Source organism: Melanotaenia boesemani, chromosome 20 (assembly GCF_017639745.1).
Source record: "Melanotaenia boesemani isolate fMelBoe1 chromosome 20, fMelBoe1.pri, whole genome shotgun sequence".
Lineage (NCBI taxonomy): Eukaryota > Metazoa > Chordata > Actinopteri > Atheriniformes > Melanotaeniidae > Melanotaenia > Melanotaenia boesemani.
In genome coordinates this window covers 17,841,752-17,854,102 of record NC_055701.1, presented here as the reverse complement: position 1 = coordinate 17,854,102, position 12,351 = coordinate 17,841,752, and the positions used below count along the sequence as shown (strand labels likewise).

Below are 12,351 nucleotides of genomic sequence, written 5' to 3'. Positions count from 1 at the left end.
AGCTCTCGATTTACCAGTCGATCTACGTTCCTACCCTCACCTATGGCCACGAGCTATGGGTAGTGACCGAAAGAACAAAATCGCGAATACAAGTGGCCGAAATGAGTTTTCTCTGCAGGGTGGACGGGCTCTCCCTTAGAGATCAAGTGAGAAGCTTGGTGATCCGGGAGGGGCTCAGAGTAGAGCCGCTGGTCCTCCAAATCAAGAGGAGCCAGATGAGGTGGCTCGGGCATCTGATTAGGATGCCTTCTGGACGCCTCCCTGGTGAGGTGTTCCGGGCACATCCCACCGGAAAGAGGCCCCGGGGAAGACCCAGGACACGCTGGACGGACTACATCTCTTGGCTGGCCTGGGAACGCCTCAGGATCCCTCCGGATGAGCTGGTGAGAGGGAAGTCTGGGTTTCCCTGCTTAGGTAGCTGCCCCTGCGACCCGACTCCGGATAGGCGGAAGAAAATGGATGGATGGATACATTTGGTGAAATTTTAATCTCTATAGGCAGTTTGTTCCACTTGTTTGCAGCATGACAGCTAAATGCTGCTTCTCCATGTTTATTCTGAGTCTGGACTAGTTGACCAGAGTCTTTGGATCTAAGAGCTCTGCTAGGTTTATATTCTCTGAACATGTCACATATGTATTCTGGGCCTAAACCGTTTTGGGATTTCTAAGCAAGCAGAAGGGTTTAAAATCTGTTCTGTGACTGACTAGAAGCCAGTGTAAAGATTTTATAACTGGTGTGATGTGTTTAGTTCTCATAGTCCTGGTTTAAACTCTAATAGCAGCGTTTTGGATGAACTGCAGGTGTTCAATGCTCTTTTTAGGAAGTCCTGTTAAAAGACCATTACAGTAATCCAATCTACTGAAGATTAATGCATGAGTGAGTTTCTGCTGGCATTTCTGGGAGATGTATTATGTAGTTTGTGTTAAGATGCCGAACCGCTATTTATACCTGGGGGTTAAAGTTGTCTTTAATGTTAGGAGTTACGTCCCGCGTCTGAACGGGACCGCTTCAACCAATGAGAATCTGATCTGACGCTCAGATAAAAGTTCGCTCGTTTATTAGATGTAATTACACCGCCTGTGCTCGGGTATTCATCTAGGTTCCCTGTTCAGTTGTGCTTGAAAACACCGCCCACCATCTTTTCATTAACATACAAAACATTCGCACCTCGTAAAACATCAATATGGAGTGACGCACATCCTTAGCATTTCAGCACAGTGATGCTAACGACAAGCTAAAGATACAGTAGACGTTGTGTCGTAGATCGTTGTTTGACAACCTACGGGCGTAGAAATCGTCCTGGCCCGTGCGGGAGACCTCGTTACATTTTTCTCGTATTTGTCTGGGATGTATGGATGGATAGTTGACGGAATCTCGTCGCTGTTTGAGCCCATAAAGGGGCAAAACTCCACCGAGTGGTCCGATAAAAGAAATACTGGCGAAGAGGAACCCACGCGACCTGGCTTGAAAGCGACAGCACGGTGGCAGGAGAGCCACGGGAGACCAACTAAACGAAACTACGAGAGGTTTGTGGAAGAAGATACTCAGTAATTTAAATAACCGGTTGCTCAGTTGACGTTAGATTAGCATGAGCCAGGGGTTATTCACTGGACGCCAACGCTATGGCTGTAAGAACCAGCTAACTATAACCTAGCTGATGTGTAAACAATCAGTGATAACGCAATGGTTCATGTGTGCTGTAGTTGTTTCTAAACTGTTAAATTCCCTTCCCATGTAGGATGCATGCAGCATAAACTATTTTTCCGAGCTCCAACAATAAACACAACTTAGTCATAGAAAGTGCCAAGACAGCAAGTGAGCATATAGAATACAGGATTCTCAAATGTAACCACAACTTATTTTCTTGTTGCAGTGTTCACGTTTCAGATGGTGTTTGCACGAGCGATCAGGTAGAGGTGAAAAGGCGTAAGAGAGGTATGTGGCAAAATGTTTTTTTTTTAAATTCCAAAAATATTTTATGAGGTTCAGTTGTTGACTTTCAGTGCCTCATCTGTCAGATGTAGTAATCAGCTTTGTGAAGAAAACTCTATCTGGAGTAGCAGGACTACTAAGGTTGCGGAAACCTCTGACAACTAGGTGTGAGAATCCAAGGCAGTATAAAGAAACACAGGTTGGTGTCCTGTCCACTTCATTCAGTCACAAACGTTTGAGAAAGTGCTGTGTAAACTGAGATGTCATACATCAAAATTGCACTGAGGACATTTGAAGTTCTTAGCTTTGTTGTTTCCAAATGTGCATTTGATAGACATTTTAATATTAAGTGTGTTGATACATGTCAATATTAAGTGTGAACTTAAATATATTTTAAGACAACAAAATAGATTAAGCTTATCTAAGCATTACATTCAATTGCCGCCTTATTTAATTAATTTTTTGAATACTTCCTGTTGATCCAGCCAGTAACTCTAATGGGCATAGATGAGCTCCATACGTCATGGCTGAGCAGCTCTGAGTGGAGAATGGGTGAGTAAGGACAGATGCTATTACAGAACAAAGATAGTGTAACATTGGCTACACTGAGATACATTTTGTTCCTTTTACACAGATAAACCGATAAGTGGATTACATGACAGGAGTGGGAAGAATCCCTTTCAGAGCTCCTTACCCCCTTTAATGAGGAAATACAGGCAAGGAATTGGGAATTTGAAACTGATTAATACTTGCAGGCACAGCTAGTCAATGAACAACTAAGTAACACTTTATAGCCCTCCATTGCTAACATACTTGTCCTCTTTTTAATCCAGTGGTCCTGCGCTCAATGCAGGGCTCCCAGACAGAGCAAAGGACAGGGAAAGGAGAGGCTCGCTCCAGGTGCTGCCTTCAAGGCCTACTGTCAGGGTGGGAACTACTAATCCTGATGCAACATGCAATGGCTTTGGATACAACCGCTGCTATAAGCCCAGTCTTACTGTGGAGGAGGTAAATATAGATTTTTGGTCTCCAAAGCTCCCTTAAAACTCTGTAACTTTATTTAAAATGTTTCTATTAGTAGTTCATTTTTCTAATGCTCTCTTTTTGCATATAGCTCTAAGACCTAAAATAACTGGCTTATTTTGAATGCCGTAGTTGCATGAAGTAGAATCATCCTCAGTATTATACCACTTATCAAGCTTTAAAGGTCCCATATTATACACTTTATTCCCAATCTGAGACCATTCATTAATATCTAAATGAAATATTTCCGCCATGGTATGGACAAATCGACCCTCAGTTTGAGTGCAGCGGCTTCTCTTCACCTCCCTCTTTTTAGCAGCTTCAGAAATGTGCCGTTTATGGTGGGCGGAACCCTGGTGGAGCAGCTCAGCTGTTGGCTCCGCCCATCGCATCGCCCGTCATGAGGTGATTGACAGGTTAGGCCTTAGCGGTTACTAGACGCTGATTACAGCGTAGTGAAGGATAAACAAACGCCGGAACACCGGAACCCATTCCTGAAGCCCCCATTACCGACCCAAACCGTGACGCACGGAGAACACAGCTAGCTACGCTCATCAATCTGATGCACAATGGCACCGGATACAAACAGTAGAAACAGTGACTTGGCTACATTTACAACAGTGCTAATATATTTTCAAGCTATCAGACTAATAAGGCCGAAACGATAAAATAACTGCCAGCTCTTACCTCTCCAGCTGTGTCACGGACAGTTGGTATTGAACCTGGCTTCAGCTTCAAACGGTTGGCGAAGCCTGCTTTCCATGCACCCATGTTGTGGAAACAGTCCTCTTTGAAATGCTGGCCACAGACATGCAAAACCTTTGGAAGTTTTCCGGGTACATTTCCTCCAAAAATAAAATTAATCCACTCAGTCCTCGTGGGTTCAGTGGATGGAAGTAAAAAAACGTTTTCGTGTTCATTTATGCAGCCACAAACAGAACAGTGCTTCTGTCGCTTAGCCATGTCCGCTAACGAGGGTTGCCGAAAAGGATAAACACTGGGCGCTAGGTGATTTTTAGAGGGCGGGCTTTGAGAGCCGGTAGACGGGTCCATCGCTCTGTGGGGAGTGGTTATTGTCCCTTATGACGTCTTAACGTACAGGCTTTCAAACTCGCTCAATTCAGCGCTTACTTCCCTAGAGGTGGAGCAGGGGGGAGAGAGAGCGCCTGAAAGAGTTTCACACTTACGGGTCTCCTACACATGCGGGGGGACCAGTATGACTGTTCCAAAACCATTAAAAAGTGAATTTTGCATAATATGGGACCTTTAACAAGATGTGCCTCTTGACTTTTTCAACTATAATCTCTTATTTCTGCTTCTAGACCATAAAGCAAAAGAATAAGGAGCACTATCGGCGCCTGTTGGAGATGGTGACGGAAAAATACAGCAAAAGCCAACCACTACCTTTCAACCAAACAAAACCACAAGAGTGAGTATAGTTATTTAATTTATTTTATACATTTTATTTAATTAAGTGCAAGTCAAACAGTCAGTGTAAACAGCAAGTACAATCTGCTTTGTTTTTCAACATATTAAATGAACACCCTTCCCAAACCCACTGACCAGTTGGTGGTGAATACAACGACATATGTATTGTACACATTTTTGCTTATAAATACACAGATTCATCTACTTTTCTATAAGTGTACAACCAAAAGTTATATAAATGTGTACCTGAATGAAATTGGAGAGCTGGTGTTAGAAACTGAGTTGTTGGCTAAATAAAAGGTAGCAGCTGCTTATTTCACAGTTATTCTGGCATTATGCTGGGTTCTTTAAAGGCAAGAACCCTTAACACTACGGCCTAACAACTGCAAGTTGCTTTGGATAAAAACGTCTGCTATATTATTATTATTATTATTATTATGTGGTAGCATGAAGGTGTAGAGAGAATCTCAAACATAATTGTGGGTAGATCTTAATAGAAAGACTTTCTAAGCTGGCAGATAATTAAGCAACAGTTTGTAGTGTATGGACCATTCTCACTGACGTCACACTGTTTGTTTACGCCGCCACGTTATCCAAATAGTGACTATTAACTGTTTCCCATCAGGGATGGCGATAGCGGACTTAACACCTTTCAAACTAGTTCCACACTTGTTGGTACTCAAAATCTGTATTATTTTCCAAAATACTAGTTTAAAAAATACTCCAAAACATCCAACTGATGGAGATATTGCTTCCTGATTCACCTTACATTGACATACTACCTAGGCAATCAACAGTCCCAGGGGCAGAAATAAAAGCATACAAGTCAGATTAAAGGACTATAAATATTTCGTGGCAGGATGGGTATCAGACCTTCTGCTGTGGAAAGTGCCCCAAACAAAGAGTTTCCTCTTCATGTCAAAGCTGAGTAAGAAAACAGATGCAGATAACGTTAATGCGATGTAAAAATTAGGGATGTCCTGGTGATATATTGAGGAGTTAACGTTACTAACAATTACTGTGAGAAAACATTGCTATTTAAATGCTGTTTGGTTTGAGACGACAAAAGGAAAATACGCGTCCAACTTTCATTATCACTGAAAACTGCCGTCGCCATGGTAATTCGCTGTGGAGGTAGAATTCGTTGAATATCCAACCAGTTTCACTGTGGTCGCATTTACGCTGTGAGAAACTGGAGAATGTTTTGTTCATTTGCAGCTTCACATATGAATGACTTGCACATAAACTTATTATTTGACTGTCCTCCCGATTACACATATGTTTTTTTTATTTCTTGTTGAATGAACAAGAATATCTGTTCAAGAATAAACAAATGAGCAAGACCATTTTTAAAATACTTTATTGTAATTTGTACTCTTCTCTTTTTGGCTTGCTGTCATCTTTCAAACTTTTCCAGATTGTCCTTTAGCTGCCATTTCTCAGGAGTACAGACAAACACAGAGATAGATGGGACAAAGGCCCGTCGTTCAGGGTCAGCAGGCAGTCTGTAAACTAAAATCTCATCCTTGGGATGTTGATTGGAACATCAAAAGGCACAATAATGATGTCTCATTCATTATTTTTTTTTGCGCCAAAAAGTTAGCTTGTAGACCTGAGCCCCATAGCAGTACGCCTGCTTTTATGTTTTTGCCAACCACTAGCGTCCCTGACGTGCAAGTCATGTGATCAGTGAAGAAACATGAGAATGGTCCATATAAAACCTGTCAGATGAACCTCTAAGCGCAAATTAAGTTTTCTCCAGTTCCAAAAGATGTGGAGTCATGTAACAAGGCTTTGATTAATGATGGTTGAGGGGATTTCCACAGCAAAAGGAATTATGCCCATTGTATCTAAGATTTCACTGAAGAATGACAGCCAAAACATGTGGGTAAGGTTACGCAACGGCTGTGAGCATCTCTTACATTCATCGTAAGCCATTGATGTACAAATCTCAGAGTCTAGACAACACTTTATTTTCAGGCATTGTAATTTTTGCTGGCATGAATGGGTGGCTATTACAGATGGAAGTTGCTAGAACGGTGGTCAGCCAAAGTGCCACCTTGTTTGGGCCCAGATTTGAGTGTTGTAAAGACAACTATGTTGCAAGTGTAAGCTGTCAAAAGGCAAGGTGCTACATGAAGGTGCCAGCAGTGATACTGAACACAAGGCTGAGTCAATCGTGCACCAACTAGGGAGTCAAACCATGAAATTATTTTGTGTACATTGGCCACTTAGTAGTAGCCCAATAGGCTGGGAAGTCCCGAGTCACCAGCTGGTATGTGTCTGTCCTTGTCCTAAAATTGTAAAAAGGATTTGAAAAGAAACATGGGTAGACATTGGAAAATATACAAATATCTAGGTAGCTCATTAATTTTAATAATCTGAACCTTACCAGCTTGGGACAATGGTAGAAAATTCTGTTTTTGTAAATCTGCCTCAACTTCTGCCTTTAGTGGAACAGAGTTCTTCTCTTGCATCATTAACAAGTATTAGCATTTTATTCATGTAGAATCTGAAAGAATTTTAACAAGGTAAATTTATTGTCATACCTTTGGATAAAAGCTGATTAGTTTTGGGTAATTTTTTCTCTTTTTCTTCCAGTGAATTGCTGTCACAGGTTCACAAAACTGCTGCTACAGGAAAAACCTTTGAATCCGTGTCCAGGAAGCTGGGATGCACAGGTAGGATGCTTGAAGAGCTGTTTTCAAAAGAACTGATGAACTCTCAATTTTTGTTTAGATGATTATTATTATTATTATTATTATTATTATATTTTTTATAATTATTCTCTTCAGATATCTCAGATGTCAAAATTGTCACATTCACTTCCTGTTCGTTCTCATTTCCACAGTAGACACAACTTGCTTGGGCAGTTATTTTTAGTAGGTATCGAATGACAATCTTCTCTTCTTCACAGCTTCACCAAGTGTGTTTACATACAGAAGTGCATCTGCAACTGTAGACAGGTTGGTATAGTATCATTTTATGCACATGTGCTATTGATAATTATGATTATTTTAGTAACTTCTTAATTCATAACCAGGTGGAGTGGCTTGACCTTTAGTAAATCATTCAGTGGCGCTTCAGGCGACACACAGCCTGTTAGATGTACAAAGGTAGGGATTTCTTTCTGTTCCTTCTGATATGTCAAATCTTAAGTGGTAATATGTGTGTATCCTGTCAGTAATGTTGACCTGTGTTGCAGCATAAACAAGCAGGAGAGTTGGATCTTTCTACAGAAGTAGCTACTCGTCTCAGTCTAGTAGATAGAGATACTCTTGCTGGCAACGTTTCTTACACACAAGCTGCATATACACATCCAAGGCTCAGTGATGAGGACATACCCAGGCTGACCAAGGTGAGAATCAGTAATGTAGCTTTTTTTGTTTTGGAGAAAGCGCAGGAACAATTTAGGTAACTTCACGCATTTCTTGTCTGTTTGAAGGAAATGGCAGCAGAGGTGAGTGGAGCTCTTGCACAGAGCGATCCTAACCTTGTTTTAAGTGCTGCTTTCAAACTTCGTATCACACAACGAGACCTGGCTACTCTACAGGAAGGCGGCTGGCTCAATGATGAGGTAAATGCCTGATTATCTTAAGTTTTATAAAATTTTCCTTATAAGAGGTCTGAGGTGTGTTAAGAGCTAATTCGTCTCGACAATCGGCTCCAAAACGGGTTGTGGCCAACAATCGGGAATATTGAACATGTTCAATATTTACGACCAAAAATCTTCACGTGTGTGTGGAAAGCCGATGACTCCTGAGTTGTGACTGTGTGGATTGTGATGTGGAACAAAATGTAGCCAATCAGAGAGCAAGCTGACTGGGGAGCAAGGAAGAATTTAAAGTCCATGTTCACGCTGTTATTTTTTCAGTTCTGGCTTTTTCTGTTAGAAATAGTCCCAAGACCACCATCATTACTTCATCATGCATGTCCTCTGCCATGCTGGGTGTTGTGTTTTTGTGTTGTTGCCATTGTTCTTCTTTGTTCTTCCAGTTGTTGCCATGTTTATTCGTTTTTTCGTTTTTGTTAGATCACAGATGTGTGTTGTGCTGTGCAGAGATTATCGGAGCACACCGAGAATGCCTGATTTTTTTTTTATTTTCATTTGTGGGCTCTCTAACAGATAAAAAAAAAATCCTCGTGTGTGTGTGTATCAGCCTTAAGATTATGCTGTTGTATATTGTTTGTTTTCTGATTAAATATTAGGCAGATTTTTACTCTTTAAAACACTTGTATGAATCTGCTGGATATCTCTGACTGTATAAGCAGGAGTTGGCAGTTTTAAAGTTGATTCACAAATTACAGGGAGTTTGTTGTCCCTGTAGGACTGCTGAAGAATGTCACTGTGGAAACTGTTTTTTGCATGCCATGTTTTCCATAATTAGTATTGCAAAACATGGTTTGTAGAGATCTAAACAGTCCTATTTGATTGTTCTCACTTTGCTGTTTATTTACTATTTAGTCTGCGACCAATTTAATAGTAATTTCTACTGACTTTGCAATAAATCAGTAAGATTTTATGACTGTATGGATGTTTTGAAATGTTCCTATGTCTCTCGCAAAGGTCATGAACTTCTACCTTTCCCTAATCATGGAACGGTTCTCTGGAGATGGAGGACAATTAAAAATCTACTCCTTCAGCACCTTCTTTTTCCCAAAGCTGCGGGGTGGAGGAGGCGGGCAAGCTGGAGGACATGCTACTGTGAAGCGCTGGACCAAGGCTGTCGACCTCTTCCTCTTTGACCTCATTCTGGTCCCTCTGCATCTCGGCGTCCACTGGGCACTTGCTGTAAGTCAGGCTCATAATGCTTAAAAAGTCAACCAAGAGCTTAAAACAAAAACAAAGGGGAGGGTGGGGCACATGTAGGGAGCCGATTGGTCTTGCACGCTTTCATCACTTTTGCTCCTTTCTTGTCAGGTGATAGATTTGAAGTCAAAGACAGTAAAATCATACGACTCAATGGGCCAGAGACACGACGACGTCTGTAGTCTATTACTGTGAGTACGCATTTTTCTCTTATGCTCCAGTTTGGACATCTTCAATGTTTATTCTTTTGAATTGTATCATAAATCATCTCATTGTGCTAATTTCCTAGACTTTACCTTAAAGAGGAGCACAGAACAAAGAAAGGCAAAGAACTTGACAGTGGTAAATGGACTGTTGGAAGCTTAAAGGCTGGAGTAAGTTGAACTATTAAAAAACACTTTTAATATCTTTTTTTTTTTCACTTTAAGTTTATTAACATTTTGTTATGTAAACAGGAAATTCCTCAGCAGAAAAATGGGAGCGACTGCGGTGTTTTTGCCTGTAAATATGCCGACTATATTGCAAAAGGAAGGCCTCTAACCTTTAAACAGGTACATAATATATCTACGTAAAATGACATTGTGGAAGTTTTTTTGTAAACAAAACACCATTTTTGACACACTGCAACATATTTTGCCACGCAGCATCATTTGTTCACTGAAATAGTGGAAAATAATTTGCAGGAAGGTGTACCATTGATTTAAAATAGCATCTGCTGTTATTTTTCAGTGCCACATGCCATTCTTCAGAAAGTTAATGATGTGGGAAATCCTCAATCAGAAACTGCTATAGAAGATTGCTGTAACAAGGATGTTTTTAGTGGGAGCAACACTGACTACATGTGCATCTCACATTAATTAATGGGCCAAAGACGTGGACTTTACTGACTGGAATTTAACCCAGAGCTAGAGAAATTAAACGCCTTTAAATATTAGTTGTGTCCTTGTTGTAGGGGACATATTAACAATGTGTAATCTCTGAGTTGTAATTGGAGACATTATTGGACTTTACTGTGTGCATGGGCATGTATGTGTGTGTTTGTACTTATGGGGAGAGCCAAAAAGTGTATTTTAATTATCTGTAAAAAGCGCCTGATCAGAGGTCTGATTGTGTTGCTCCGTCCTCCCAGCAGTGAGCTGACCGACCTTTATTCTAACGACAATGAAGCAAACAAATGTTTGAAATAAATGTGTACAAAAAATAAAAATAAAAAAAAAACATTTGATCTCAAATCAGTGTCTCCATTGAATTCTGATTCATGCAGATTGAAATGCTGTTTATTTTTCCTTTATCTGAAAGTGACAAGTAGATTTTCTTGTTAGTAGAATCAAGGAGGAATCAGTTTCATGGAACAGAACCATTTATCTACACAACTTTGTTAAAAAAAAATTGATAACTCCAGATGTCATGGTAACAAACTTTTCTGAAGTATTTCTAGAGTAACATTTTTTACATGCTAATTGAATCCAGCATTTAATATAAGTGACACTAATATTCTGTGTGCTAAATGCACATAAAGATATTTTACTCTAAGTGCTAATAACTGCAGTTTTTTATATAGTGGACGTGTTACGATGGCTAAAAGCAAATCTTTTCTCAAGTGAGTCTTTTCTTTATTTCCTTGTATACATTCTTAATTTTGCATGCAGCTTTGAAGCATAAAGTGAAATACCTTTCATCAAGTGGTGGACAGTTAAAAGCAGTCAGACATGGCAGCCAGTGATCTTCAAGTAAAACAGTCATTTATATTTTAGCCTCTAATATGAAGCCAATTCAAGCACTTTATTATTATTTCACACAGTTGTTATTTATATGGGTGGATCAAATTATATGTAATCTTCCTGATCCAGGGTGATGACACTCACAGCTGGTTGGAAAAACAAATGTTTGTCTCAAAGAAAGCATTTAAAGATGCATCAAAAATCATGACAATAACAAGCATAATCTGTATTGTTAATGCTTGTGCTCCAGTCCATGTCTTAAAGGGGGCGGTTCTCAATCCATGTCCTCTTCCAGAGGCTGTGTCTTCACTTCAACAGTTTTTGGAGGGATGTAGGAGCCCATACCTGCTGCTCTCTCTGCCTCTGCCTGGGTGTAGGGCTCTTCCCTGAGCTGTTTTAACCTGGATTAGGGGAAAAAGAGGTAAGCTGTAAGACTCTGGATAAAGACTGGAATCTAACGTTTCTACACAAGATATACAATAACCAAGACAGTTTCTTACCGTTTCTTGTGCACTTTAGTTTTGAAGTGCTCTTTCAAGGATCTCATGTCCACAAAATATCTCCTGCAAGACAAAATAAATAAATAAAATGAAACACAGGATGTTAAGACCATTAAAAAAATTTAACAGTGGGCATCACAACAGCCCCTATAAAATCTAAACGCTGCTTGTGATTTCAAGACAAACGCTCATTTCAGATGACAAGTAGCATTAATGTTATATTTGTAGAACAGTGTTAAATATAGGAATCACCTACGCGCAGTGTAAGCAGTAGTGTTGCGCACATCCAGTCACGTCGTAGTCCACCTCCTGATGCAGGAGTTTGGCTGCTGTCTCTGGCTTCATGTCTGAGTGGATCTGGTCCAAGTCTTTGGTCCTGCGCTTTGTCTTCCATGTCTTTGAGATATTTTTCTTCTTGTCACTATTGTGGTTTCCTATTTGTTTGGACTTCCCCATAGTGGATACTGCAGAACAGATATATGACACTGTTGTTGGCAAAGGAGCATAATAAAAACATTTACATCTGCTTGTCATAGGATCACCAGAGCTGCAGATTACATTGATTAACAATGGAATACAAACTATTAACGTATACTACGAGACAATTAAATAAAGTTTGCCTTACCGAATAAACAAACCGGTGTCCACCGATTTCAGTTAATAATAAAGCAGATTCGACTTTAAAACCTCTCGCTGACCGATTTTCAGACTTTGCTTACCTTCAACATGTGCTGTAAAGGGAAGTCAAATGTCTTTCCGGGTCAAGAGAACGATGAAGTACTCTTATTTACCTCCAGGTGGCGCCAAATGCCATTAAAAAGCTAAAAGGTTGAATAAAATGCAGTACTAGCTAATAGATAATAACATTGGTAACACTAACCAGCAAACGTTCACACAGAAATAGCATGTTTGCCAGCTTTGTCTGACTGTTTCTCCA

At 40.2% G+C, this 12,351-nt stretch overlaps 2 protein-coding genes across 4 annotated transcripts; one reads left to right on the top strand and one right to left on the bottom strand.

Moving 5' to 3' along the window:
• Positions 1–1,198: 1,198 nt before the first annotated feature.
• senp2 (SUMO specific peptidase 2) lies at positions 1,199–10,434 on the top strand. The gene is made up of 17 exons (XM_041971406.1): positions 1,199–1,526; positions 1,874–1,935; positions 2,019–2,131; positions 2,418–2,484; positions 2,567–2,648; positions 2,766–2,940; positions 4,278–4,384; positions 6,985–7,064; positions 7,301–7,349; positions 7,427–7,499; positions 7,589–7,741; positions 7,829–7,960; positions 8,951–9,175; positions 9,305–9,384; positions 9,483–9,567; positions 9,649–9,744; positions 9,923–10,434. The coding sequence occupies exons 1-17, from the start codon at positions 1,348–1,350 to the stop codon at positions 9,983–9,985; spliced, it is 1,821 nt and encodes a 606-aa protein (XP_041827340.1). The 5' UTR covers positions 1,199–1,347; the 3' UTR covers positions 9,986–10,434.
• Positions 10,435–10,935: 501 nt separating this feature from the next.
• On the bottom strand, positions 10,936–12,167 carry znf593 (zinc finger protein 593). Of its 3 annotated transcripts, none has more exons than XM_041971407.1 (4): positions 12,040–12,167; positions 11,671–11,878; positions 11,415–11,477; positions 10,936–11,315 (listed from the first exon to the last, which is right to left on the bottom strand). In XM_041971407.1, exons 2-4 carry the CDS (start codon positions 11,868–11,870, stop codon positions 11,189–11,191), a joined length of 390 nt encoding a protein of 129 aa, XP_041827341.1. In that variant the 5' UTR covers positions 11,871–11,878; positions 12,040–12,167; the 3' UTR covers positions 10,936–11,188. The 3 variants fall into 3 exon arrangements, with proteins under 3 accessions (XP_041827341.1, XP_041827342.1, XP_041827343.1); XM_041971408.1 differs by having other exon boundaries at positions 11,671–11,899; positions 12,040–12,161; XM_041971409.1 differs by having other exon boundaries at positions 12,134–12,151.
• Between the last annotated feature and the right edge of the window lie 184 nt (positions 12,168–12,351).